Source organism: Rhopalosiphum padi, chromosome 2 (genome assembly GCF_020882245.1).
Source record: "Rhopalosiphum padi isolate XX-2018 chromosome 2, ASM2088224v1, whole genome shotgun sequence".
Taxonomy (NCBI): domain Eukaryota; kingdom Metazoa; phylum Arthropoda; class Insecta; order Hemiptera; family Aphididae; genus Rhopalosiphum; species Rhopalosiphum padi.
The window spans coordinates 3,725,859-3,753,087 of NC_083598.1; the positions used below are offsets into that span (position 1 = coordinate 3,725,859).

Consider the following 27,229-nt stretch of genomic DNA (forward strand, 5'->3'; position numbering starts at 1 on the left):
TTTAGCATTATGTGTTGTGTAGTTATAATCGTATATATTATAATATTGTAATATATATTATTTATTAAATATCGTTTTAAAAATGATAACTTCTAGTGAAGTTTAATATTAATTTATTCTTTACAGATATTTTTTTATTGTTTTTATACATTACAGTAATGTCATAATATCTAAATATTTGTAAAATAGTGTTGAATGTTTAGTGAAGTTTATTTAATTTATCTAATGAATTACACAGTTTTGTTTCAATATTAATTCGTCATTGGTCATGAAGGTGACGTATTTCTGGTTAATACATTCATGTTTAATTCTTGGTACGTAATATCTATGTTGATTTTGTTTATAATATAAAACTATAGAACATTAAAAAGGTAGTTGGTGAATGATAAAAAAATTGTAGGTTTTTAATTATTAATACAAACTACAAATATTTTGAAATCAACGATAGGTACTTCATATGTTAATATATTACACTAATTAAACAATATTTAAATGTGATAAAAAAAATTCGTCAATTTTAAAAACTTATAAAAAATAATATTTTAATAATGTATCCTACATTCCTGCATAGAACATACTAGTATTAAATTAAATTTTATTGGTATTATTATTTAATAAACGATAATACGTATAATACGTATACTAATAAATAATGATAAGACGTATTTATAATAACTAGTAACCATTCAACTTACATCATTGGATTTCATAAAGCGATCATTACAGAATTTTAAACTTATACAACTACTTTTTCTATCTAATTCACGGAGTATAGGTATTCAATAAGTTAAAAAATATTCGAGCACGAATAATATATTAATATATAAACACGTATCTGAATCTTTTAACAAAAATTTTCAAAAAAAAGCCTATTATAACTATTTCCATTTTAAGCTAATATAATAAAAAACCACAATAAAACAGAAAATTCTGATTTTTAATATTACATCAATTTGCATTAAATTTTATTTTTTTCAGGAATAAGTGTTTTTTGTGACAGAATACTTGAAAAACGACAAACTTTAACATCATGCTCAGTGTTGGTTACTTTAATGTTTTTATAATTATTTTATTGAAAATATAGTAGCTCGGAGGGAAGCGTAGACTCCAAAAACCTCAAAGAGTCCTAGGTCCCCATATCAGATAATACACAAACACAAGCTATACTCTACTGTAGACACCTACTGTTAATTATTATACATTTATTGCATTCATGCATTATTTTATGCCAACTTATATATTTGATTTATTGTTTGTATAATTGTATGTATAACGCGCAAACTCTAGTTTACTACCTTTTAATGTATAATATATTTATATCATATGTGTGTTACAATATACGAGTAATTACATATAATATGTATTCTATATAATATTTATACAATGTGTTCCGGGGGAAGTGACCGGCTGTACATAATACGAAAGTATCTACACCTAAAATGATGAAGAAATACCTTTTAAAGAAGATGACTAACTGTTTTTTTTTTTAAGTTATGAGCAATTTAATTGTTTTTAAAAATTAACCAAACCTAACCAGTGTTGTACTTAGATTTGAATTTGGGGGAGAAGAGTTATTCGTTACCTAACCACGCATTTTATTTATGTTTCAACGAAACTTTTAAAAATTTTAACATAATTTTTTTTTATACCAATTTAATTACCCCAACGACCAACATATACAATCAGACCAGAAATTATAAAAATTATTATTATTAAATTGAATAAAGTAATCATTTTTTATCAAATTAGAACTTTTGAAAATAAATCTTGTATTACTCCAAATAATTCAATATATGGGTTTTTTTTGTTTGTGTATTATTTTACTCAATAATTTCCTAGATTCCGGTATAAGTTTGGTTTACATATTATCTTCTATAACTGAAGAGTTATACGATATTAATGTCACTGTCTTATTTTTCTTAGAATAGAATATCGGACATAAAATAAAGGACTATAAAAAGTGTTTCATTTAGTGCAGAAGCTTGTTTGCAGTCTAGTGGGATTAAAATAATATGAAGTCATTATAATCTTAACTAAAGTTTTCCAGTTTCAAGACTGGATAGTGATGGTTGGCTGGGGGATAAATTAGAATATTATAAGTTAACAATATAACGATTATGTAGTATACAGCCTTTTAGATGTAGTGTATTTAGAAACTGTTAAATTAAATGAAAAGCATGGGTAACCAGTAAGCACATGTGCTACACAACAGTTGCAGACATCACTTAACTAAAATTCGTTGATTTAAAAAATAATTAATGTAAAAGAAATGGCATAATGAGCTATGGTGATAAAATTAATTGTAATTTATAATCATTATTTGTTGTATGATAAATTTAATTTTGAATTTACAATTCAAGAAATCCCGAGAATGCGTTTAATTGTTCAAATGGACTGTGCATCGAGACGTCAACTATTTGCGACGGTCAAGCGGATTGTTCAGATGGTTCAGACGAGATTAACGACTTATGTGCTAGACAAACGTATGAAATAAATATAACTATAGCTTAAGACAACAATAAATAGATAGTTATAATTGAATTTAATATTATGTATAAATTTGTATGAAATAGATGCCAAAGTCATGAATATCGATGTAAATATGGAGCTTGTGTGGATAAAAGTACGAAATGCAATGGTAAAAACGATTGTGTCGATGGCTCTGACGAAAACTTACCCGAATGTAAACAAAGCTCTATAAACAGTACTCTACACATCAATGGATCAATCAAATGCCTGTAAGCGGGTTTTAAGAATATTTATTTTATTCATATTTATAAGACATTTAATTTATCAAACTAAAAACACATTCCTGAATATTAATTTTTCTACACAATCTACATAATTATTTTTTTATTAAATCTTCAAGAACATGTTCTTGTGAGGACCCATGAGTTCACAGTTTAAAATATATAGTTAAATATATCATTATAACCTATAAATTATTTGATACTAATGACAATTAATAATTGTAAGAATAATATATAAATGTGTTATGAATCATAACATAGAGATTTTTGTTTTTATTTTGCATGTTTTTCATATTTTGGATAAAATGCATATTATTGCATATATTGAATGAAAAGAATATTATTGCATATTTCGACTATAAGAATGCGAAAAATCTATATTTTATAATATATTTCGTAATTAATATTTATAATTTAATATTAATATTTCGTATTTAATTCTAGCCTTACCGATTAAAGTATAAACTTGGGTTTTTCTAAACATGAATTTTATTTTTATAAATATAAAACTACGGTACAATATAGGTATGCAATAAAATATTCAATAGTTTGACGGAGAAAGATAGACGATAAACATAATTTATAAAGTTAAAAAACAAAATATCCTTGGTTTTACAAAAAAATAATAGATTTAAAACTCTACAATCAATAAATAAAATATTGAATGATGTATCGGACGAGGATAATTTCAGTTGTAATTTAACACCAGGAAATGTTTTTTTATTTAAATATTCGCAAACTACATTATATGAAGTTGAACGGAGAATTAGTCAATATCAATAAATACTACGATCCAATCGCCAATTATGTATAATCGAAAATTTAAAAAAAAATATGTGGTCGTAGCATATAACACACGTATTTCCGCTATTGAATGTAAATTATTAATTTTATTTCTAAATTATTTTATTTTATCTTATTTCTAAATTACATTATATTAAGACAAACAGCTAATCACTTATATATTTCAATAAATAAATATTTTTTTTGTAACTATATTTCTGTGCTTATATTATAAAAATTTAAATGCATATTTTCGCATATTTTGGTAAATAAAATAAATATTTGGAATTTTTTATTACAAATAAATTCTAGCCCTGGTTATGAAATTATGAACATAATTTTTTGTATAATACCTCATTGAAGAATAATAACCTAAATATACATATTATTCTAAATGGTATGTTGAATAGAATATTATATTCTAAATAAAATGTCGATTTCAAAACTTTACACATATTGACATTTAAGTTTTTTTTTTTATTATTTTAAAGTGAAAACCAGTATAAATGTATATCTGGCCAATGCATTAATGGACCATTAACTTGTGATGGAAATCCTGATTGTATCGATGGGTCTGATGAAACCTTAGCATTATGTGAAACAGTTAAGTAAGTTTATTATCAAAATATAACCATTGTACTTAACTAAATCATTCAAATTTAAGGTGTGACAATAATACATTTCGGTGTAAGTATGGGGCTTGTGTCAATGAGGACAGTAAATGTGATGGCGTAAAACATTGTGCTGATGGATCTGATGAAGAGAAATGTATTGTGCCTAAATCAATCTCGGAGCCAATAACACTAAAATCTATTAATAACACAATACAACTTACAACACAGTCCAATATAAAGTATTTATTATTTAATTTAAGTCTAATGAACAAAATTTGCGTATTATTTATAAACTATTTGTGAGTTTTTCAAAAACAAGGGAAATAAAGGATATGTCCAAAAGTTGAGTTTATTAATTAAATATGGCTCTTATAAAAAAATATTGTCATTTAATTGTCTTATTTGTTTTAATTTATAACATTTAATATAAAATGTATTTAATATAATGACATAATAAAGCTATAAGCGCTACTATCTGTAATTAATATTAGAGCAGTACGGATGTAATTGGCGTTTGTTTTGTTTTCTATGGTTCTATTAATTCAATTTATACTACATTTTTTTACTCACTTTTTGTCACGTATTGTATATGACTAATCAATAGCACGAGTACCTCAGGTGGCATGCGATATATTAGAATATTTTCATTATATATATATATATATTTATATTATACTTATATTTATTTTAAAAGTTACGTGAAATATTCCAGTCTAATGACCACATATTGATACAGGATTTTTGGAAGGAGGATGGAAATACACCTATAAATACACATTTTTTGATGATTTTAAAATGTTTATATCTTATACTGGGCGCACGAGGAATATAAATTTCATTTTTTTTAAAAGAAATAGGCGTTTTAAGTACTAAATTTTGATAGACCGAATTGTTTTAGGCCGTATCGACAATTATTCTATGATTTTACAAATTTTCGTGCGATTTCGCGTTATTTAAAATGTTAAAAATAAAATTGTAAACGGTTGTGCAGAAATCCAAAGAGATCATATTTTAGCACCAACCCAAATAGAAATAATGTCATCCGTAGTCACGCATAGAGTACAAGGGACTTCATTTTGTAGATATTGTATTGTTATACAATATCTATGGTATTAGTTTTTTTACCAAATAAATAATAGAAATTACAAATGTTGTGTGAATTTATTTACACTATTTCTACTACATAAAACAAAAGTTGGGGTATTCGTAGTCAAATTAAAACATTTAAATTTTCAAAATTTAAAGTTTGCATAAATAAATTAATAACTTTAATAATTTAAAGTAGCATTACTTGCTAAATAAAAATTCTAAATGTATGACACTAATAATAATGTCGTATATTAAAAGAGGCAAAAGAACATCAAGAGGGAAACTCCTAGAAGATTAGACATATCATGATTTAATTCATTATAAACTCACGAAGATTAGGTTGGGTGACGTCAAAATGATTTTAATTTTTACGTTTTAATATTTAAGGAATTTATGCATTCTACCGAGCCTTGAAGGAGTTATATATTCCTATGAAGGCTCTGATGACATTTTATCTCACGGAACATTGATTAATCACAATCGCACTATTATTGAGAACTGTGAAATTGGATATCATAATGCTTACCCCAATAGTTTTAGGGTTTGTCAGAATAATGGAACATGGACATCAAAATCTGAGAAACTATGTTTCAGTACGTTATGCATTGTTATATCAATTTATTAATATTAACAGATAATTTAAAGATTAATTGTTCTCTTTAGATAATGTAAGTAGAATATTTGTTTTTCTCTCAAATTTACTTCCAACATACGTCATACATATATCACCTTCATAAAAAAAATTTATAGAATAGTGCAATTTCGAGTGTTTGACATATTGGTATTACATTTTATTACTATTTCCCTTTGTATTCAAATTTAAAATAAAAATATTTTTTCGTAAATTAAAATTAACATTGAAGCATTGTCTTGAAATAATATACAATTTGATACATCATGCTCTCAAATATATTATTCTTTATACTCATTGTAATATGTGATATTATAAAAGTGGGCTAACATATTCTCAAGCAATCAACAGTTTGATTTATTTTTAATTTAATATGTATTATTATATATTAATTATTTTCATCTGTAATTACTTTCAAGTATTATTTTAGAGTGCGGTAGATCGTATATCGGACATCGATTATTGATCAATAATGGCAGAATAGCACAAGTTGGAACAGCGCCTTGGAATGTTGGAGTATACCGATTTAATAAAAAGTATTCCAACTATGACTTGATATGCGAAGGATCAATAATTAGTCCAACTTTAGTCGTTTCTGGTAAAAAAACATATAAACATTTCGAATTTAAAAAGCAACGATAATAAATGAAATAAAAATTTTAGCGGCTCATTGTTTTTGGAAAAATGGTATTGAGTATAGAATATCAATAAACGATGGTCTATATAAAATTGCTGTTGGGAAATATGATAGAAATTACACAGTTCTTGACAATGATTTTACTCAAATAATGGATGTAAGTTATTATAGTTTAAAAGTAGAATATAAGAAACTAAAAACAGTTATAAAATTATATTATAAATAAATAAATTGTATAGGTGAAAACAATTTATTTGAAAGAAGATTATTATGGATATGAACGGTTCTATTCTGAGGATATAGCAGTTATCGTGTTATCAAACAGAATTAATATTAGTGATGCTGTTGCACCAATTTGTGTTGATTGGAATGGTAGATATAATGTAACAAATGGAACTCAGGGAAAGGTTGGTTTTAAAAAAAAAAAATGTTACAATTATTATGATTTATTTAAAAATAAGTACTATACAACAAATCACCATTGTTAATTTATAAGATGGGCAATTACTGTAAGAATTTTATTGTATAAAATAGAACACTAAAAATATCTCATTATTTAAATGACTAAACCATTAAACATTTAATCAGTTGGGTTATAGTTAACGAATTACATAAATTATTAATTACAAATATTTACATAGTTACATTTTAAGTGAGTAATCTTACTTATTATTAAACTATTTTATGCTTCTACAGATTGTTGGTTGGGGAAATACGGAAAAAGACATACCAAGTCCGGTTTTATTAGAAGCAACTTTATCGTACATTGATTATAATTCTTGTCGAAACGTGTATAGAACTAATGATTTCCAAAAGTTTGTGACTTTTGATAAATTTTGTGCCGGATCAACATCGGGTAAAATATTTAATTATTTATATTTTAAATTAATATTTCAATTTTTTTTCATTATATTATAATAATATACAATTTTATTCAAATATTTGTATGTATACAAATGTAAACCATTATTTTATATTTATAATACAACTTATTAATCGTATCTTTTATAAACGGTGCTGTTTTAGTGATGCAAAATAATTTGTTGTTCAATTTATTTATAATTATTATTAAAATATAAAATTAACAACAAACCTATGTGTACTGTGTATATAATTTGTCATTTAACTATGTGTTATACCTACCACTCAAGAATGGTTGTATGATTTATTGTTGTCGTTAAAATAAAATATCTTTAATTTCAGGACAAGGAGTTCGTCAAGGTGACAGTGGTGCAGGTTTGATGTTTTTGCATTCTGATTTTTATTATTTAACCGGGATTGTGAGTGTCAAGGAATCAAATGCAAATAATTCCATAGCAGTTTTCACAGATGTTAAGCGCCACATTAAATGGCTTCGTGAACTGTATTATAAATATAGTTCTTCTGGTAGTGACAATATGCTGGTAATCATAAACAAATTATTTATTCTATGTATAGTTTATTGAAATCAGTATTTATATAAATAGACTTAGTTTTGTGTATTGATTTGTAACAGTTAGTTTTTAACAATTTTTCATATCAATTAAACTTAATATGACATATTAGTACATAGATAATACCAACGTGTTACATTTAATAAGTGTTACTACTTAATGCATTTGAATAGTTTTTCTACGTAAAAAAATGTTGCATTGTACACCTAATTATTATATAACAATAATTATTATTATTTTACTGGACAATATTAAAATAAAATCTCAACAATTTCACAGACTATGATATAATTATACTTGTATATTTGTTTCTTAATAGGTATTATTATTAATTTTTTATTATTGAATTGACTTATTTGTGTTAAGTGTTAACTTTTGCTTCAAAGCTATCGGGTTTGGAAAAATTAGTAAATATAGTATATTTTATTAAATTCAATTATTCCAGGTTACGAATAATGCATGTGTTTTACCAAGTGCGGAAGGTATTATATATTTTTATGGAGGTTCAGATAAAATTTTATCTCACGGCACATTGGTGAATCCTAATGATATTGTAATTGAGAACTGTGAAGTTGGATACCATAAGGCTTCCCCAAATAGTTTTAGGATTTGTCAGGAAAATGGAGAATGGAAATTGAATTCTGAAATTTTGTGTTTCAGTAAGTTATGTATAGTTATTTTTAGGCTAATTATAAATTATCTATTCAAATGTTAAAAATTTATATAGACGGTGTTTGATTATAATATGTTTATGAATTTATGATTATAGAAACGTGTCCACCTCTATTATCAGATGGTTTAGACATTAAATGTACTCTAAATGGTACCTATGCTAATTGTTCAAATCCGTCTATACCCGATACAATTGCAAACCAATCGTGTAAGCCAACTCATAGACTACTAAATGGACAAGAAGGGACTCCAATTGAATTACGTTGTCAGTCTAATGGGACGTGGAATAATCACCTATATAAATGCACCCCATGTAATTACAGTGTTTATTGACTTTTACTCGATTCTGTATGTTTTACTAATTTTATGAACTATATTACTATAACTGTATCCAAATGATTATTATATTTTTTATGTATTATTAAAGTAAAAACAGATCAGCTTTCAGGATCACTCAACTCGGATCCGTGCAATATATCTTAAAATGTCTTCACAATAAAAAATTACTTAGCAAGTTTTAATTATAGTAAATGAACTGACCATTTTATTAATGTTCAATTATAAATTACTATGTGTAATAATGTACAATTATTATATTCATTCAATGTCCATATATTCTATAAAAAAAATTAAAATTAAAAATACTTTTTTAAGAGGATATCTTCGCTATATTTGATTTCTCTTTCTCACTCATATGAAATCAAGGAAAATTATTGGTATGACGTAAAATAGATTTCTTTTATAATTTGTAAGAATTTAGAATAAAATCAACTATAATAAAATTATATAGTATATATTATTGACGGTTTTGTATATTGGTTTCACATTAGTTTACTCTGTATTCGACTTAAAAGTAAATATATATATTTTCCTATTTAAATAAACATTATAACATTTTTATGAGACAATATTGAAATAACTCGATATGTCATACAGTAAAAATTATTATATAATAATAGATGATTTTATAAATGTTCGCTAACATCCTCTTATGCGTTCAACAATTTGACTTATTCTTTATTATATAGGCGATATAACTTAATAATATTGTCCTCTATTCTTTCATTTAAATATTATTTTAGATTGCGGTAAACCATACGCCAGCCATCAGTTATTGATCGATAATGGTGCTACAACGCAAGTAGGTACTGCACCTTGGAATGTTGGAATATATAGGTTTATTAATGAGAGTTCCACGTATTTTTTAATATGTGGAGGATCAATAATTGCTCCAAATATTGTCGTTTCTGGTAAAAACTAAACAATATATTAAAGAAAGAATTAATAATAATTAAATTAAATTTTTAGCGGCTCATTGTTATTATAGAAAAGAAATGCTCTCCAATATATTATCGATAAACGATGGTTCATACAAAGTTGCCGTTGGAAAATATACTAGTGATTACACTGTTATTGACAATGAATTCACTCAAATAATAGATGTAAGTTATTAAATGAAACGTAGTATCTTAAAAACTAATAATAATAGGCATGATATAATAATATCTATTGGAAATTAAACTATTTTATAGATGAAAATAATTTATATGAAAGAAGGTTATTATGGAGCTAACGGAAATCATGCTGAAGATATAGCTGTTATCGTGTTGAAAAACAAAGTTCCTATTAGTGCTGGTGTCGTACCAGTTTGTATTGATTGGAGTTCTAAATATAATGTACTAATTGGAGCTCAAGGAAAGGTTTGTCTGTTTAATAATTAAAACGTATTATTAATGAGTAATAATACACTTATTATTATTCATACTTAAAATAGGTACTTTAAATAATTGAAAAACCACTAAAAATTGTTATTATTTTATAGATGTTTAAGTTTCAAACGATAGAACTCTAATAGTCGGATTTTAATTACCTAATTATACTAATTAAATATTACCAACATTTCCATGGTTAAGCTAAACGTGAATAATATTAAATTAAAAAACTTTTTATTCTTTTACAGATTGTTGGTTGGGGAAAAACAGTAAAAAGCATAATTAGCCCCGTTTTATTAGAAGCAACTTTATCGTACATCGATCATAATTCTTGTCGAATCATGTATACAAATGGATTTCGAACGTTTGTGACTTCTGATAAGTTCTGTGCCGGATCTAAATTAAGTAAAACAATATTTAATTAATAGTATTTAAAATTATTTTTTCAACAACCATTATTTAATTATATACATTTTTAATACATTACCATTGGATATTACTAACAATTTTTAATCAATAATATAATTTATTAAACGTGAGCATTTAGTATCTATTAAGCAAATATCTATAATATCCGTCAATGAGTGAGTTTAGGACTGCAAATCTAAATTATTAATAAACTCCATTGAAAGTAATAATTTTCAATGTTATTCTCTGAATATATACAATTATTATTTGCTCAAAGGCAAAATGATTGTTTAATTATATTTGATATTGTTATTATCATATATAATTAACAATAAATCCATAATTATCTGTATTGTATCTATCGCTCAAGAAAAATTGTATGATCAATTGCTGTTTTTTGAATAAATTATCTGTTTATTACAGAACAAACACCTCGTGAAGGCGACGGTGGTGCAGGTTTAACGTTTTTACATTCTGATTTTCATTATTTAACTGGTGTACTGAGTGTCAAGGATGTAAATACAAACAATTCAGTTACAGTTTTTACAGATGTTAAATACCACATTCAATGGATTCGTGAACTGTATAACAAATATGCTTCTTAAACAAGCGATAACATAATTATATTTAAGCCCAATAGCATAATACTTAAATGACAAATTCTATGTCTAATTAAAATTAAAATTGTTATGAATATATTTTTACTGTTACATAACAATTTTTAACAAATTCATTTTGAACAAATGTTCATCAAAATTAAATTTAATACGTCATTATTATTATAGGTAATACATAAGCATAATATAATTAATTTAAAATTGTACGTATCAGTTATATTAAATTTGGTGTTTAAAATGGTCGAGAAACGAGATTAAAGTGCAGTTATTGTACGGAAATTGTAACAAAAATAGGTTTTGAACTTCGTAGACATGCTATAGCCATTAGCCATAGTATTTACTATTATACATTTATACTATTTAATTTTAAATATAAATTGCGTTTGTATAATATAATCAAATATATAAGCACTGTATTATTTATAATTATACAAAATAAAATTTCTACGAATTATGTACTTATTATTTGTTTTTAATATTTATGTATAAATGTATATACCTATTACCTACATCAAAATAACATTAGCTGCTAAACATAGGGCTGTATAGTTTTACATTTTAAAATAATTTAATGAATACTAAATTGTAGATTGTAAATTGTAATAGCTAGGTATTAGCTATAATGTATACCGTTGGGCGTAGATTGTTTGGTCGAATTGACCCAAAATATAGTCCGTTTGGGTGAGGGTTTAGTCAACTAAAACTACCGTTTGAGCGGTATGAAAATGCTTATAATATACACTCAACAATTAATTAAACTAAATCATATAAAATATGAATAATTAATAATAAAAAAGTCAAAAATCATATAAAATATAAGTAATTTACAGTCAAAAATCATATAAAATATAAATAATTTACATTCAAAAATCATATAAAGCATAAGGAATTTACAGCCAAAAAACATACGAGTATAACACATAAATAATTAATAATAAGTCAACAATTATAAATAAAATTACATATAATTTAATTATAGTACAGTTTAAAGTAATTTATCAGCCTGATATTTTAAACCTAAACATTTTATGTATTCTAATTGGCTAATGTTCCCTCTTTCATATTTATTCCATGTTTCTTGCACAAACTCTTTTTTTTTATAGTTTCTTTTCGTTGCGCGTTAGGGATATTTTTTGAAATGGAATTGATTTTAATCATATTTTCAGTTTGGATTTCTAATAATACTGCAATGAATTGATGTACATGAGGGCGTGGTGTGTAAAATTGTTTGTTAAAGTGAGAATGAAATGATTCTGCAGGTCCATTTGTGGTTCTGGGATGGTCAAATATTGGTGATGACGCCCACAAATGAGGGAGGAACTATCAGTTTTCGTCTATGTAGGTGTCCAAATGCATCTCCAACTTCGGCTGGTGGCAAAGATGATAGACCAAAAAAAAATTTGAGCCACAATCCGACTTCAGAATTTTTAATTAAATACGCTTTCGATAAGTTTTTATGTTTTACTATTTGCCTATACCAACTTTGGCCTAAATGAAATGTACATGTTATTAACTGACAGTTAGGCAATGTTTGCGTTGTAGCTAAATGTGCAGCTTTTTCATAATCCGAATGAAAAAAATCTCTTTGAAGAATATTGCCAATTAGTTCATTACAAAACTTAGATATTTTAAACCACATATTCAAATAATTGTTTTTTGATTTTTATGTTAAAAATATATATGCTACTGGTACATAATAATAGTAAGTATATATTTCCATTTATAAATCACAGTCAAGTTTAATGATTTTCTCTCTAATTAGTGACTCAATCATTGGATTGAATATTTAATTTAATTTAATATAGAATAATATACAATTTCAAAATTGATAAGTTCTATTAAGTATACAATACATATACTATATAGATAAATTATTTTTGTGACGTGATCTAATAACCCTCCATCGTTATAAATGCCAATTGTTGACAATAAAAATGAATTTTTTACATAATAATAATATATATTATTGTAGGAAAAAAATACAACAAAGAAATATAAAAACTTTAATATAAATTATAATAAATAATTGTTTATTATTTTAACTTTTAATTTTTCCGACTGATGTGGGGAGGGTGGAAGCTCGGGGAAGGTTCTAGATTCTTCTTTTCTTTTTTTTATTATCGTTCTTGTTATTCTTATACGATTCGCGCGTACGTCGGATCTAGTGAGCAGATGGCACAATTCCAGTGACTCGTCAGAGTTCCGCGTTACGGGTGTATCGCTCTCGTTTGAACTGCACGTCTCGTGTGCCACTGTAATGATCTGACAACGCGTGCGATTCGATTCTGATCCGATTATTCGGAGGCTGTGACGTCGTTGAATGACATACGAATCTGTTCGAAACATTGTACACATTACGAAAACGTTAATTTTTTTTTTTAGTGTTTGCAAAATTTTAACTTTTAGTAATAATCCATTATACACATTTTTTTTTTATTTTTTTAGCTATCCTATAAAAGCTGAGCAATTAACTCATCCGTGGCCAATCGCTGGTACAAAGTGAATTGTTAAAATCATGTAATTTAATTAGTGAAATCACTAAACATGTTATTATTTCATATTTGTTTGATTTCTAAAATTAGTCTTTCAACTATTTAATCAGTCAGATTTTAATTAAATTATTAAACTTATTAGTCATTTCCAAAAATTACATAGTTACAATAAGAGAGTAATCCTATACATTACTGAACTATTTTCATCTTTCACAGATTGTTGGTTGGGGTAAAACAGAAAAAGACGTGTCAAGTACCATTTTATTAGAAGCCAGTTTACCGTACATCGACCATAATTCTTGTCGAAGCATGTATAAAACATGTATAAAAATGGTTTTCAAACGTTTGTAACTATTGAAAAGTTCTGTACTGGGTCTGAATAAGGTAATACAATATTTATATACTAATATTTGAAATCATTTTTTCAATTTTTTTCCAACAAATAAAATTCAATTATATACATAGTTAAGAGTATTACCATTGATTATAATTATTACTTACTATTTTTGATCAACGATTAATCTAATTAAACTTAAGCATTTTTTATCTACTAAGCATATATACTTATTATATTCGGCATTGTGTACGTTTAGAATTGCAAATTTGAATTATAAAGGGGTTTCGTTACATATATTATATTATAATATAAGATTTAATTTTTACAAAGTACAATCAATAGACAATGTTTTGCTGATTTAAAATTTTGTTTAGAATCAAAATTTGACATCTTAAATAATTAACATTAATTTTATCAAAATTTAAGGTTTTTTGAGCTAAAATTGATGGCAGTTGCAAGGCCCCTTTAATGATTTTTAGAATGATTTTCTATATCTATAATTTTGTGATTTAAATAAAAAATTTTTTTATTTCAGAACAAAGGGCTCGTAGAAGTGACAGTGGTGGGGAGGCTTAACGTTTTTACATTCTAATTCTTATTATTTAACTGGAGTAATGAGTATCAACGATCCACACGCAAACAATTCAGTAGCGGTTTTTACAGATATTAAGTTTCACATTCAATGGCTTAGTATGCTGTATACAAATAATGATTAATATCAAATAATTTGTTTTCATTGTAATCGAACACAATATTGAAATATTTATTTATGAATAGATTATTACTTTTGTGTCACAATTTTTGACAGTTCATCTTTGCACATTTATTTGTTTATATAAAACTTAATTACATTTTTTTATTGATGCTTAAACAAATGTTAATGGTACGTTTTTTGAACAATATTTTATTATTTTCAGAATCCTTATTCAGAATATGTATTCAATAAAGCTTGACAAAAGTTATTTAGAAATACGTATCTGAATAAATTAAATAGTGATTTTATTAAATTCATATATTACGGCATACAAATTTTCATTTTTCTAATAAATAAAAATAGTATAATATTAAAATTGAAATCAAATATTAAACATTTTTTTCAATTCAGAAGTGTACACAAATAATCTATTTCGAATTCTGTATTACAAGCTGTTATTATTTATACCAATTTCGGACGGTTATCTATCGGATTTATTTACAAGGCAAACGGTTGAACATATAAAGCCGTATAAGATATGAACGGTAGATAGGCCGTGTAGAATAAGAAAAATAAATCACTGGTCAATGAATGACGTGGTTGGAGGGTAGACCCCACCACGGTAAAGAATCAACATGGTTGTGACGTCTGATTAATTCACCTTTCGAAGGCTTTCGGTATTTCGTGGGCAATAAAAACAGGCTAGACACAAAAAGTACTACAGTGTTGTATATACAATTTTTATATAGTTAAATAAATTTAGTTAGGTATTCAAAAATTATTTACAGTAAATGTTTTTTTGTTTGCCTTTAAATTATAATGCGAAAAATCAGTCACACGCGTATTAATTAATATACGATTTGATACATAAAACAAAATAAGCGGAATTTGATGTAGCAGTATAATAATACATTCAATTTTAAAACAAGTTTGTACTTACTCACTTATGTTCATTGCCATCTATCTATGTAGTTTGTCCTTCGATTGATCATGTAAACACATATAGCTGGTAAGAGATGTACAAACCAACACCGTTTACATACCAATATCATGATATTGTATTATAGAGATCCGAAACTCTGTGTATAGTAATAAAATCTTTGTTGCTATTATCGACTGAATATTTTTTAAACTATAAAGTTGAGAATGTATTAATTTTCAAGTTGTGTTTATCTGTGTTTATTATATACAATTTATTATATAAAACCATAATATATTTTACTATAATAAAATATTATTTAGTTATAATTGTCGTTAATTTGGAATAATCATTGTATTGTCATTTATGGTTTATAATTAAAAATATTTTTGGTTTAATTAGAGCTTACCATTACTCACTAAGGTGATGCATTATCGGTTATTATGTTCATGTTTAGTTTTTAGAAACTTAAATCAACGTCAACAATACGAGAATACAAAATTAAAATCATTTTTTAATGGCATTATGTTAATATATGACAACAATGAATAAATCTAATAAATAAAAAATTGTTTAATATATTTATTTAATCTATCTAATGTGAATATTTAATAATAATGTATACGTACCAGTTTTTTAGTAAATAATAATCTGTTTTATAATTTTATTGGTAAAAATAAAAATGGAGAATCAAAATCTTTTTAGTCTTGACCATATTGACGAAATCTACTGAGGATTGCTCATTGGTATTTATTCACATAAGTATTCATTTTTTTTTCACGAAATGTTGAAACTAATAAGAATATATAGATTTAATGGCCACACTAGGTGTTTGACATGGCGTTATTCATTTGGGTAAATAACCCAAAAATTACCTCTTATACATCATTTGTGCAAGTAATTAATTGAACGTTTAGGCGAATTTATAAATTATTGAAGAAACGGAAAATAATATACAACAATTTTTATTATATTTACTACAACTACATAGTAATATTTAATATCTTAAAAATTGGGTTAAAATTTTTTAATTTTGTTATAATACTTATATGAGAATGTAATAAATTTTATTAAACAAAAATGGATATGGGGTACCAAACCAATAAATAAATTAGTTAAGATTTACATATAAACTGTTTATAACATTTATGAATACGCATACCCATTAAATCGAAATAACTAGTTTTACATTTAATACTGTATATTTAAATCGAAATTAGTTTCTGGATGTAGTAGTAGGGCTAGCTGTACACTGAATTTTAATACATTTTTTTTTACTCACTTAATTTTAATAATCTATCTACGTAGTCTGTTATTTGGTCGAGTATACGAACGAAGTTCTTCGTATAGGTAATACACAAAAATTATTATCAACACCGACTGATAACTTGAATTTTGCAATACTAATCTAGAAGACTTAAAATTATGTGTTGTCTAGTTGTAATAATTGTGATATTATAATCGTTCATACAGTACATACAGATCGTTTTGAAAATGATGTTCTTTACTGATAAAGTTCAATATTAATTAATTTCTTACAACAATTTTTAAGTTTTTAATAAACATAACAGTGAGATAATATATTATATAAGTACAAGTTTATAGAATATTTTTAAGTGATGTTTACATGATTTATATAATATATTAAAAAATTTCGCTTCAATATTAATTCATCATTAGCCATGAAGGTTACGTATTCCTGGTTCATATATTCATGTTTAATTTTTGGTACGTACTTGTAATATTTGATAATATTGTTTACAATATAAATATAAATAACATTAAATAGATAGTCAAGTTGGTGATATAAAGTAATATGTAGGTAAAAATGTTTCCATCTATATTGAAATGTTTTTAGTTATTAATACAAAAATATAATTTGTTGAAAACAAAAATTTGCCATACATAAATATATTATATTAATTAAGCAAATTTAAAGTGATGTGATAAAAAATGTTATCAATAAAAATAATATTATATAACCGTATACTTTACACATGTATTAAATTTAAATATATTTATATTATTATTTAGTATAATATGATAATATACTAATAAATTAAAACAAAAACCTAAAAAAAAGACTTAAAATAAAATTATTGTATTACTTTTACTCGGGTTAAATTTTTGTAATTAAAAATAACATGTAGAAAGTACGTGGTTTACCTATTTGGCTATTTGTATAAAATATTTTGGGACTACAGCTGAGTTAACGTTATCTGTATAATATATAGAGCTTCAATAAATCGAAACAAGTACACGAGAAAAAAAGTAATATATAAAATTGGTCTTCATTTTTTTCTCAGTTTTTAATTTTTAACAAACTGTAGTGTAATATTTCTATTGATAAAATAAATATGTATTATATTTTTTTAGATTCAAACGTATTTTGATGAGACGTATCACGTATGTCAATAATTGAATTTATAAAATGACCATTACACACTTTGTGCTATAAATTTGAAACCTTTTAATGATAATTTTTAAATTGTGTCCGGATTATCCAACTATTAATAATTTTATTGAATTTATAAAAATTATTAATTCAATATCAGAATATTTGACATTAAAAAATGAGAAAATTTTTTTTTAAATAATTTTATTAGACCTTATTTTTAGAAAAAAAAAAGATGATGTATTTTTAATAGTTTTAATATTAAAAACTTTTTGATCGATAAACGATTTTTATTACACAAGTGTAAATAACAAACATCAATTATTTATTTTTGCATTTGAGTTTTAAATTATATTATTAATATTTAATTAATTTTTCTCTTGTTTACTTATAATTTTATAAGTTTTGTTATTGTTATAGTGTTATTATTATATATAACTGTTTCTGTCTCAACTTAATATAACATAGAAACATATTAATATAAAACAAAAATTCTGATTTATAATATGATACTATTTAACATTACAAATTATATTTTTCAGGAACACATGTGTTTTGTGATAGAATACTTGAAAAACGACAAACTGTTTCATCATGCAAAATGTTGGTATATGATAATAGTAATTATTATAATATTAAAATAAAAATAAAAAATATGTTAGCTAAATGGAAGACATGGACCTCAAAAACCTCAACGAGCACTTGTCCTTTATATCAAATAATACACAAGAACAGTAGTACAGTAGACACATATTGTAAATAATTATACATTTTTTATATTCATACATTATATACAAGCTTATTCATTTCTCAAGACTCTTGATTACTACCTTTTCATGTATATATACTATTATAGTATATGTATATTAAATATAAATGTAATTATATATTTAAAGGTTGTAACAGATAGAACTAACTTTTGGAATAACTTTGGTTCTAATTAATATTTTCAATCTTTTTTTTATTTATCATGAAGAGAACCTAACGCTACATGTATAATTTAATTTTGTTTTATGTATGTATTTATATATTCTCTGTATATAATATATAATCGAGATAAAAATATTTTGGTGAGGTTCATCTTGAAAAAAAGGTTTACTTCATCAAACTAACCATATCTCTGAATATTGAACGAATGCTTTGTACTTTAAACAGTATTAGTATTTATTTTAATATGTATATAGTACAAATAAATATAAATATTCATTTTAGTTATAAGTTGCGGTAGAATAGTGGTATATTACCATTTAATTTATATTGAGTTTCCCTTGAAATAATGATATTTGTTTTGGTTTAATGTGTAATTTTTAAAAATATTACCAAACTTATTTTGTAAACCCGTGATTAAAGTTTGGAATTTTTTGATAAAAAAAAAATATAAAACACCAAAAGGTAATACTTTCTATTACTTTCTATATTAGATATGTAATATAAAATATTATAGTTTATATTAAATATTGATTGTAAAACCTTACACATAATTTACATTCAAGTTTTTACTTTTATTTTAAAGCAGAGACCAATACAAATGTATATCTGGCCAATGTATTGATAAAACATCAATTTGTGATGGAACTCGAGATTGTAATGATGGGTCTGATGAAACTTTGGCATTATGTAATACAGTTCGGTGAGTTTATTTTAATAAAGTAATTTTTATACTTTAATAAATATTTTAAATTTAAGGTGTCAAAATTATACATTCCGGTGTAAATATGGGGCTTGTGTAAATACAGAAAGTAAATGTGATGGTGTAAGACAGTGTGCTGATGGATCTGATGAAGAAAATTGTCCTGGTCCTATTTCTATATCTGCAGATCCATTAACACTAAAACTTAGTAATACAACACAAATAACGACGGAGTCAAATAAAAAGTATTTAATATTTTTTTTAGCCATACAAATAACATTGGCTTATTTGTAGACTATAAGGGATTTTATTCAAATAAAAGTTAACTTATGAATTTTTTTAAAAATTCAATTATTTAATTGATTATGACCATAATAAACATAATACTGTCATTAAATTGTGTAATTTATTATAAATGAGAAAATATAATATGAAATCTAGAGCTATTAATAAACCTACAAGTACAAAAAGCACCACTATTCATAGTTTTAAGTAGATAACAGATTTGGTTGGCATTTTAATTTTTTATTTCTATTCCTCTAAAACGAAGCCATGCCAGCTAATTTGATTTAGTATGCTTACAATAAATTACACAAAACTTTTTTTTGCTTTATCTTCTCTTTCTTTATGATGGTTTTTTGAGTACTTTTATTTATGCTTTTAAGTATCATTTTGCAACATTTTTTTTCGATATGTATTTGAAATAAAAATATTTGATAGGTAAATATTATTTTATTTTTATAAAAAAAAAAAACTATTTAAAACCTCTTTATCCTGTAAATTACACTTTTAAATTTATTGAGATGTTATTATCAGAATCATTTTTTTGTAAAGAAAAGGTTAAACATCGATAAGTGTATAAGCTTCAGGAGTAACATGAGATGTATTTTAAAAAAACATAAAGATAATAATATGTGCAAAATACAAATTTGGATTTTCAAACTATTATAATAATATCGTGTATTCTAGAAAGCAAATAAATACCAAGAAGGGAACTTCCTGAAGATTAGACATATATTGAATTAATACAGTTATAAATTTAGGTAGATTAGAATGGGTGACGTCAAAATGTGATTTTAATACTTAGTGTTTTATTATTTAAGGAAATCATGCATTTTACCAAGCCTTGAAGGAGTTATATATTCTTACGAAGGTTCAGATGACATTTTATCTCACGGGACATTGATTAAACACAATCGCACTGTTATCGAGAACTGTCAAGTTGGATATCATAAGGCTCACCACAATAGTTTTAGGGTTTGTCAGGGAAATGGAAAATGGATATCTAAATCTGATAAATTATGTTTCAGTAAGCAATGTATTGAAATATCGATATTCAAATAATTAAATACTAAACTTATGTAAATAGTTTATTTCCAGAGTTTAGAAATGATTGGTTATAATTTTTTTATATTTATAAAAATTATGTCAATCTCTATTATCAGAAAATTAAATTATTAATTGTTCTCTTTAGATAATGTAAGTGCAAAATCACATTCATTTATTAAATTATAGTAATATGATGTTATAAAAGTGCGCTAATATATTCTTAAGCCTTCGACAATATGATTATTCATTATATTATTCATTATTCTATACCTTTGTATTATTACATATTAATTATTTTCATCTGTTATATTATTATTATTATTATTTTAATATATTTACATACAAATATTATTTTAGAATGTGGTAGATCGTATATCGGACACCAATTATTGATCGATAATGGTAAAACAGCACAAGTTGGAACAGCACCTTGGAATGTAGGAGTATATCGATTTAATAAAGAGAATTCTAAGTATGACTTGATATGCGGAGGATCACTTATTGCTGAAAATATAGTCGTTTCTGGTAAGAATTATTCATGTATTTCGTATTTAAAACGCAACAATATTTAAAATATTCAAATTTTAGCATCACATTGTTTTTGGCAAAATGGTATGCTATCTAATAGAATATCAATAAACAATGGTCTATATAGAATTGCTGTTGGGAAATATTATAGAAATTACACAGTTATTGACAATGATTTTACTCAAATAATGGATGTAAGTTTTTAGTTTAAAAGTAGAATCCTAGAAGCAAAAAATAGGAACAATATTATATTATAAATAAATCAATTTTATAGGTGGAAACAATTTATCTGAAAGAAGACTATTTGGGATATAATCGGTACTATTCTGATGATATATCTGTTATCGTGTTATCAAACAGAGTTAATATTAGTGATGCTGTTGCACCAGTTTGTGTTGATTGGAATGGTAGATATAATGTAACAAATGGAGCTCAAGGAAAGGTTGGTTTTTGTTATAATAAATATTACAATTATGATTTTTTTATAGATAAGTATAATGCAACCAATCACTATTGTGCATTTATACAATGATCAACTTAAGTTACGTCTAGCGCATTGTATAAAAGGAACACTAAAAAAAAATCTTATAATTTAAATAAAAAAATATTAAATACTATTCTTATTTTGTATTTGTTTGATGTTCGAATAATAAAACTTTAATCTGTCGGGTTATAATTAACTAATTACATAAATAATGTATTACTAAAATTTACATAGTTACATTAAAAGTGAGTAATCTTACTTATTATTAACTTTTTTATACTTCCACAGATTGTTGGTTGGGGAAATACAGAAAAAGACATACCAAGTCCAGTTTTATTAGAAGCAACTTTACCGTACATTGATTATAATTCTTGTCGAAGCATGTATACCAATGACTTTCAAAAGTTTGTGACTTTTGATAAATTTTGTGCTGGATCTATATCAGGTTATAAAATAATTAATTATTAATATTGGAAATCAATGTTTTAATTTTTTTTTTTTTTTGAATATATACAATTGAGTTATAAATTGTGATTTTTTTATTATAAAACACTCATTTTGAAGACATGAATAGTCTTTGAAAAAGCAACTTGAAACTATGTAAAAAAATGTTTTCGAAAACATAAATACTTTTTGAAATAATGAGTGTTTTATGATAAAATAATCATCTGTATACATTGTTATATATTACTGTCCGCATAGATATAACTAACTTTTATTTAATTAAAAATATACCTTATTAAACTTTATATTTTAGTATCTGATAATCATGTAATTATCATAAGCGACGCTGTAAGAGTTTAGGATTGTAAAGTGGAACAAAATAAAATAGATTGAATTATTATTATGATTTGCTCAAACGGAAATTAATTTATTTTTCAACTTATTTATCATAATTATTGAAATATAAAATTAACAAAATAATGAACAAAACAGTATTATGTGTATGACTGTATGAGTATATCATCTGTCATTTAACTATTTGTTATACCTATCACTCAAGAATCATCGTATGTTGTTTTTAAATTAAAATATCTTTAATTTCAGGACCAGGAGTTCGTCAAGGTGACAGTGGTGCAGGCTTGACGTTTTTACATTCTGATTTTTATTATTTAACCGGAATAGTGAGTCTCAAGGATCCAAATTCAAATACTTCAATTGCAGTTTTTACAAATGTTAGCTCCCACATTAAATGGCTTCGTGAAACGTATAAAAAATATACATCTTATGACACTGATAATATGCTGGTAATAATATAAATATCATTTATTTTATATGTAATTGAAATCAGTATTAATATGAGTAGATTTACTTTTATGTGATGATTTATAACAGTTCATTTTTAACAATTTTTCATTTCAAGTAATCTTAATATGACATAATATTAAATGGATACTTAATAAATGGATAATTCGCTTGAATATTTTTTCTACGTAAAAAAAATGTTGCATATTGTTTATTTACTAATTGTTTTATAATAATTATTATTATTATTCTACTTGATAATTAATTTAAATGTTCAATAATATAATTGACTATTTTGTATTTTATGATGATGAACATATAACTATTTCTTAATAGATATTTTTATTAATTTTTATTATTGAATTGACTTGCTTATGCTAAATGTTAACATCTGCTTCATAGCTATCAGGTTTGGAAAATTTTTTTATAAATAAAATTATTCCAGGTTACGAATAATGCATGTGTTTTACCAAGTGCGGAAGGGATTATATATGCTTATGAAGGATCAGATAAAATATTATCTCATGGCACATTAATTAATCCTCTTCGTATTGTAACTGAGAACTGTGAAGTGGGATATCATAAGGCTTATCCAAATGGTTTTAGGGTTTGTCAGGAAAATGGAGAATGGAAATTGAATTCTGAGAATTTGTGTTTCAGTAAGTTATGTATTGTAATTTAAATTGTATAATTTTTAATGATCAATTTAAAAAAATAAATATTTTATGCACGATATTTTATTACATTATGTTTATGTTTATAGAAACGTGTCCACCTCTATTATCAGATAGTTTAGATATTAAATGTACTCTAAATGGTAACTATGCTAATTGTTCAAATCCGTCTATACCCGGTACAATTGCAAACCAATCATGTAAGGCAACTCATAGACTACTAAATGGACAAGAAGGAATTCCAATTGAATTACGTTGTCAGTCTAATGGAACATGGAATAATAACCTATATAAATGCACCCCATGTAATTACAGTGTTTATTGACTTTTACTTAAAATTAAAATTAAAAATACTTTTTTAAGAGGATTGGTTTGACGTAAAATAGATTTCTTTTATAATTTGTAAGAATTTAGAATAAAATCACCTATAATAAAATTATATAGTATATATTATTGACGGTTTTGTATATTGGTTTCACATTAGTTTACTCTGAATTCGACTTAAAAGTAAATATATATATTTTCCTATTTAAAAAAACATTATAACATTGTTATGAGACAATATTGAAATAACTCGATATGTCATACAGTAAAAATTATTATTCTTTATATTTATAATAATAGATGATTTTATAAATGTTCGCTAACATCTTCTTATGCCTTCAACAATTTGACTTATTCTTTATTATATAGGCGATATAACTTAATAATATTGTCCTCTATCCTTGCATTTAAATATTATTTTAGATTGCGGTAAACCATACGCCAGCCATCAGTTATTGATCGATAATGGTGCTACAGCGCAAGTAGGTACAGCACCTTGGAATGTTGGAATATATCTATCTAATGAATATGATTCTAAGTATTCCTTGAAATGCGGAGGATCAATAATTGCTCCAAATATTGTCGTTTCTGGTAAAAACTAAACAATATATTAAAGAAAGAATTAATAATGATTAAATTAAATTTTTAGCGGCTCATTGTTTTTATAGAAAAAAAATGCTCTCCAATATATCATCGATAAACGATGGTTCATACAAAGTTACCGTTGGAAAATATACTAGTGATTACACTGTTATTGACAATGAATTCACTCAAATAATGGATGTAAGTTATTAAATGAAACGTAGTATCTTAAAAACTAATAATAATAGGCATGATATAATAATATCTATTGGAAATTAAACTATTTTATAGGTGAAAATAATTTATATGAAAGAAGGTTATTATGGAAATGACGGATTTCATGCTGAAGATATAGCTGTTGTCGTGTTGAAAAACAAAGTTCTTATTAGTGCTGGTGTTGCACCAGTTTGTGTTGATTGGAATAGTAGATATAATGTACCAAATGGAGCCCAAGGAAAGGTTTGTTTGTTAATAAAGTATAAATCGAAGTTATTATTTAAATTACAGATACTATAATATTATCATTACAAATGTATGATAGGTTAATATTAGGTAAGTGGCTGTATAAATTTCTATGTATTATACAAAAGAAAAAATATTAAATAATTTAAATTGTAAAGTCATTTAATTTTATGTTTTTATTTTAATATATATTTGTTTGATTAACAAAATAATAAAACTATAATTAATAAGATTTTAATTAACTAATTATACAAATTAAATATTACCAACATTTCCATGGTTAAACTAAACGTGAATAATATTAAATTAAAAAACTTTTTATTCTTTTACAGTTTGTTGGTTGGGGATATACAGAAAAAAAAAAAAAAGTTAGCCCCGTTTTATTAGAAGCAACTTTATCGTACATCGATCATAATTCTTGTCGAATCATGTATACAAATGGATTTCGAACGTATGTGACTCCTGATAAGTTCTGTGCCGGATCTGAATTAGGTAAAACAATATTTAATTATTAGTATTTAAAATTATTTTTTCAACAACCATTATTAAATTATATACATTGTTAATACATTACCATTGGATATTACTAACAAGTTTTAGTCAATGATATAATTTATTAAACGTTAGCATTTAGTATCTATTAAGCAAATATCTATAATATCCGTCAATGAGTGAGTTTAGGACTGCAAATCTAAATTATTAATAAACTCTATTGAATGTAATGATTTTCAATGTTATTCTCTGAATATATACAATTATTATTTGCTCAAAGGCAAAATGATTGTTTAATTATATTTGATATTGTTATTATCATATATAATTAACAATAAATCCATAATTATCTGTATTGTATCTATCGCTCAAGAAAAATTGTATGATCAATTGCTGTTTTTTGAATAAATTATCTGTTTATTACAGAACAAACACCTCGTGAAGGCGACGGTGGTGCAGGTTTAACGTTTTTACATTCTGATTTTCATTATTTAACTGGTGTACTGAGTGTCAAGGATGTAACTACAAACAATTCAGTTACAGTTTTTACAGATGTTAAATACCACATTCAATGGATTCGTGAACTGTATAACAAATATGCTTCTTAAACAAGCGATAACATAATTATATTTAAGCCCAATAGCATAATACTTAAATAACAAATTCTATGTCTAATTAAAATTAAAATTGTTATGAATATATTTTTACTGTTACATAACAATTTTTAACAAATTCATTTTGAACAAATGTTCATCAAAATTAAATTTAATACGACATTATTATTATAGGTAATACATAAGCATTATATAATTAATTTACAATTGTACGTATCAGTTATATTAAATTTGGTGTTTAAAATGGTCGAGAAATGAGATTAAAGTGCAGTTATTGTACGGAAATTGTAACAAAAATAGGTTTTGAACTTCGTAGACATGCTATAGCCATTAGCCATAGTATTTACTATTATACATTTATACTATTTAATTTTAAATATAAATTGCGTTTGTATAATATAATCAAATATATAAGCACTGTATTATTTACTGTAATTATACAAAATAAAATTTCTACGAATTATGTACTTATTATTTGTTTTTAATATTTATGTATAAATGTATATACCTATTACCTACATTAGCTGCTAAACATAGGGCTGTATAGTTTTACATTTTAAAATAATTTAATGAATACTAAATTGTAGATTGTAAATTGTAATAGCTAGGTATTAGCTATAATGTATACCGCTGGGCGTAGACTGTTTGGTCGAATTGACCCAAAATATAGTCCGTTTGGGTG

General features: G+C 24.7%; 1 protein-coding gene and 1 long non-coding RNA gene across 2 annotated transcripts; both read left to right on the forward strand.

Moving 5' to 3' along the window:
• Positions 1-27,010, forward strand: LOC132922614 (uncharacterized). The gene is made up of 37 exons (XM_060986210.1): positions 1-314; positions 979-1,039; positions 2,361-2,483; positions 2,574-2,738; positions 4,025-4,141; positions 4,198-4,386; positions 5,624-5,829; positions 6,298-6,465; positions 6,531-6,661; positions 6,744-6,911; positions 7,201-7,360; positions 7,708-7,907; positions 8,383-8,596; positions 8,707-8,922; positions 9,692-9,859; positions 9,918-10,051; positions 10,142-10,309; positions 10,570-10,726; positions 11,153-11,325; positions 14,055-14,160; positions 17,433-17,516; positions 18,726-18,786; positions 19,697-19,813; positions 19,870-20,058; positions 20,917-21,122; positions 21,500-21,667; positions 21,731-21,864; positions 21,945-22,112; positions 22,443-22,599; positions 23,202-23,401; positions 23,845-24,058; positions 24,163-24,378; positions 24,821-24,988; positions 25,047-25,180; positions 25,271-25,438; positions 25,774-25,933; positions 26,360-27,010. The coding sequence occupies exons 1-37, from the start codon at positions 269-271 to the stop codon at positions 26,539-26,541; spliced, it is 5,796 nt and encodes a 1,931-aa protein (XP_060842193.1). The 5' UTR covers positions 1-268; the 3' UTR covers positions 26,542-27,010.
• LOC132919182 (uncharacterized) lies at positions 13,320-14,222 on the forward strand. Its single transcript, XR_009660600.1, has 3 exons — positions 13,320-13,710; positions 13,792-13,863; positions 14,055-14,222. It is a non-coding gene; the product is annotated as an uncharacterized LOC132919182 (long non-coding RNA).
• Positions 27,011-27,229: the final 219 nt, after the last annotated feature.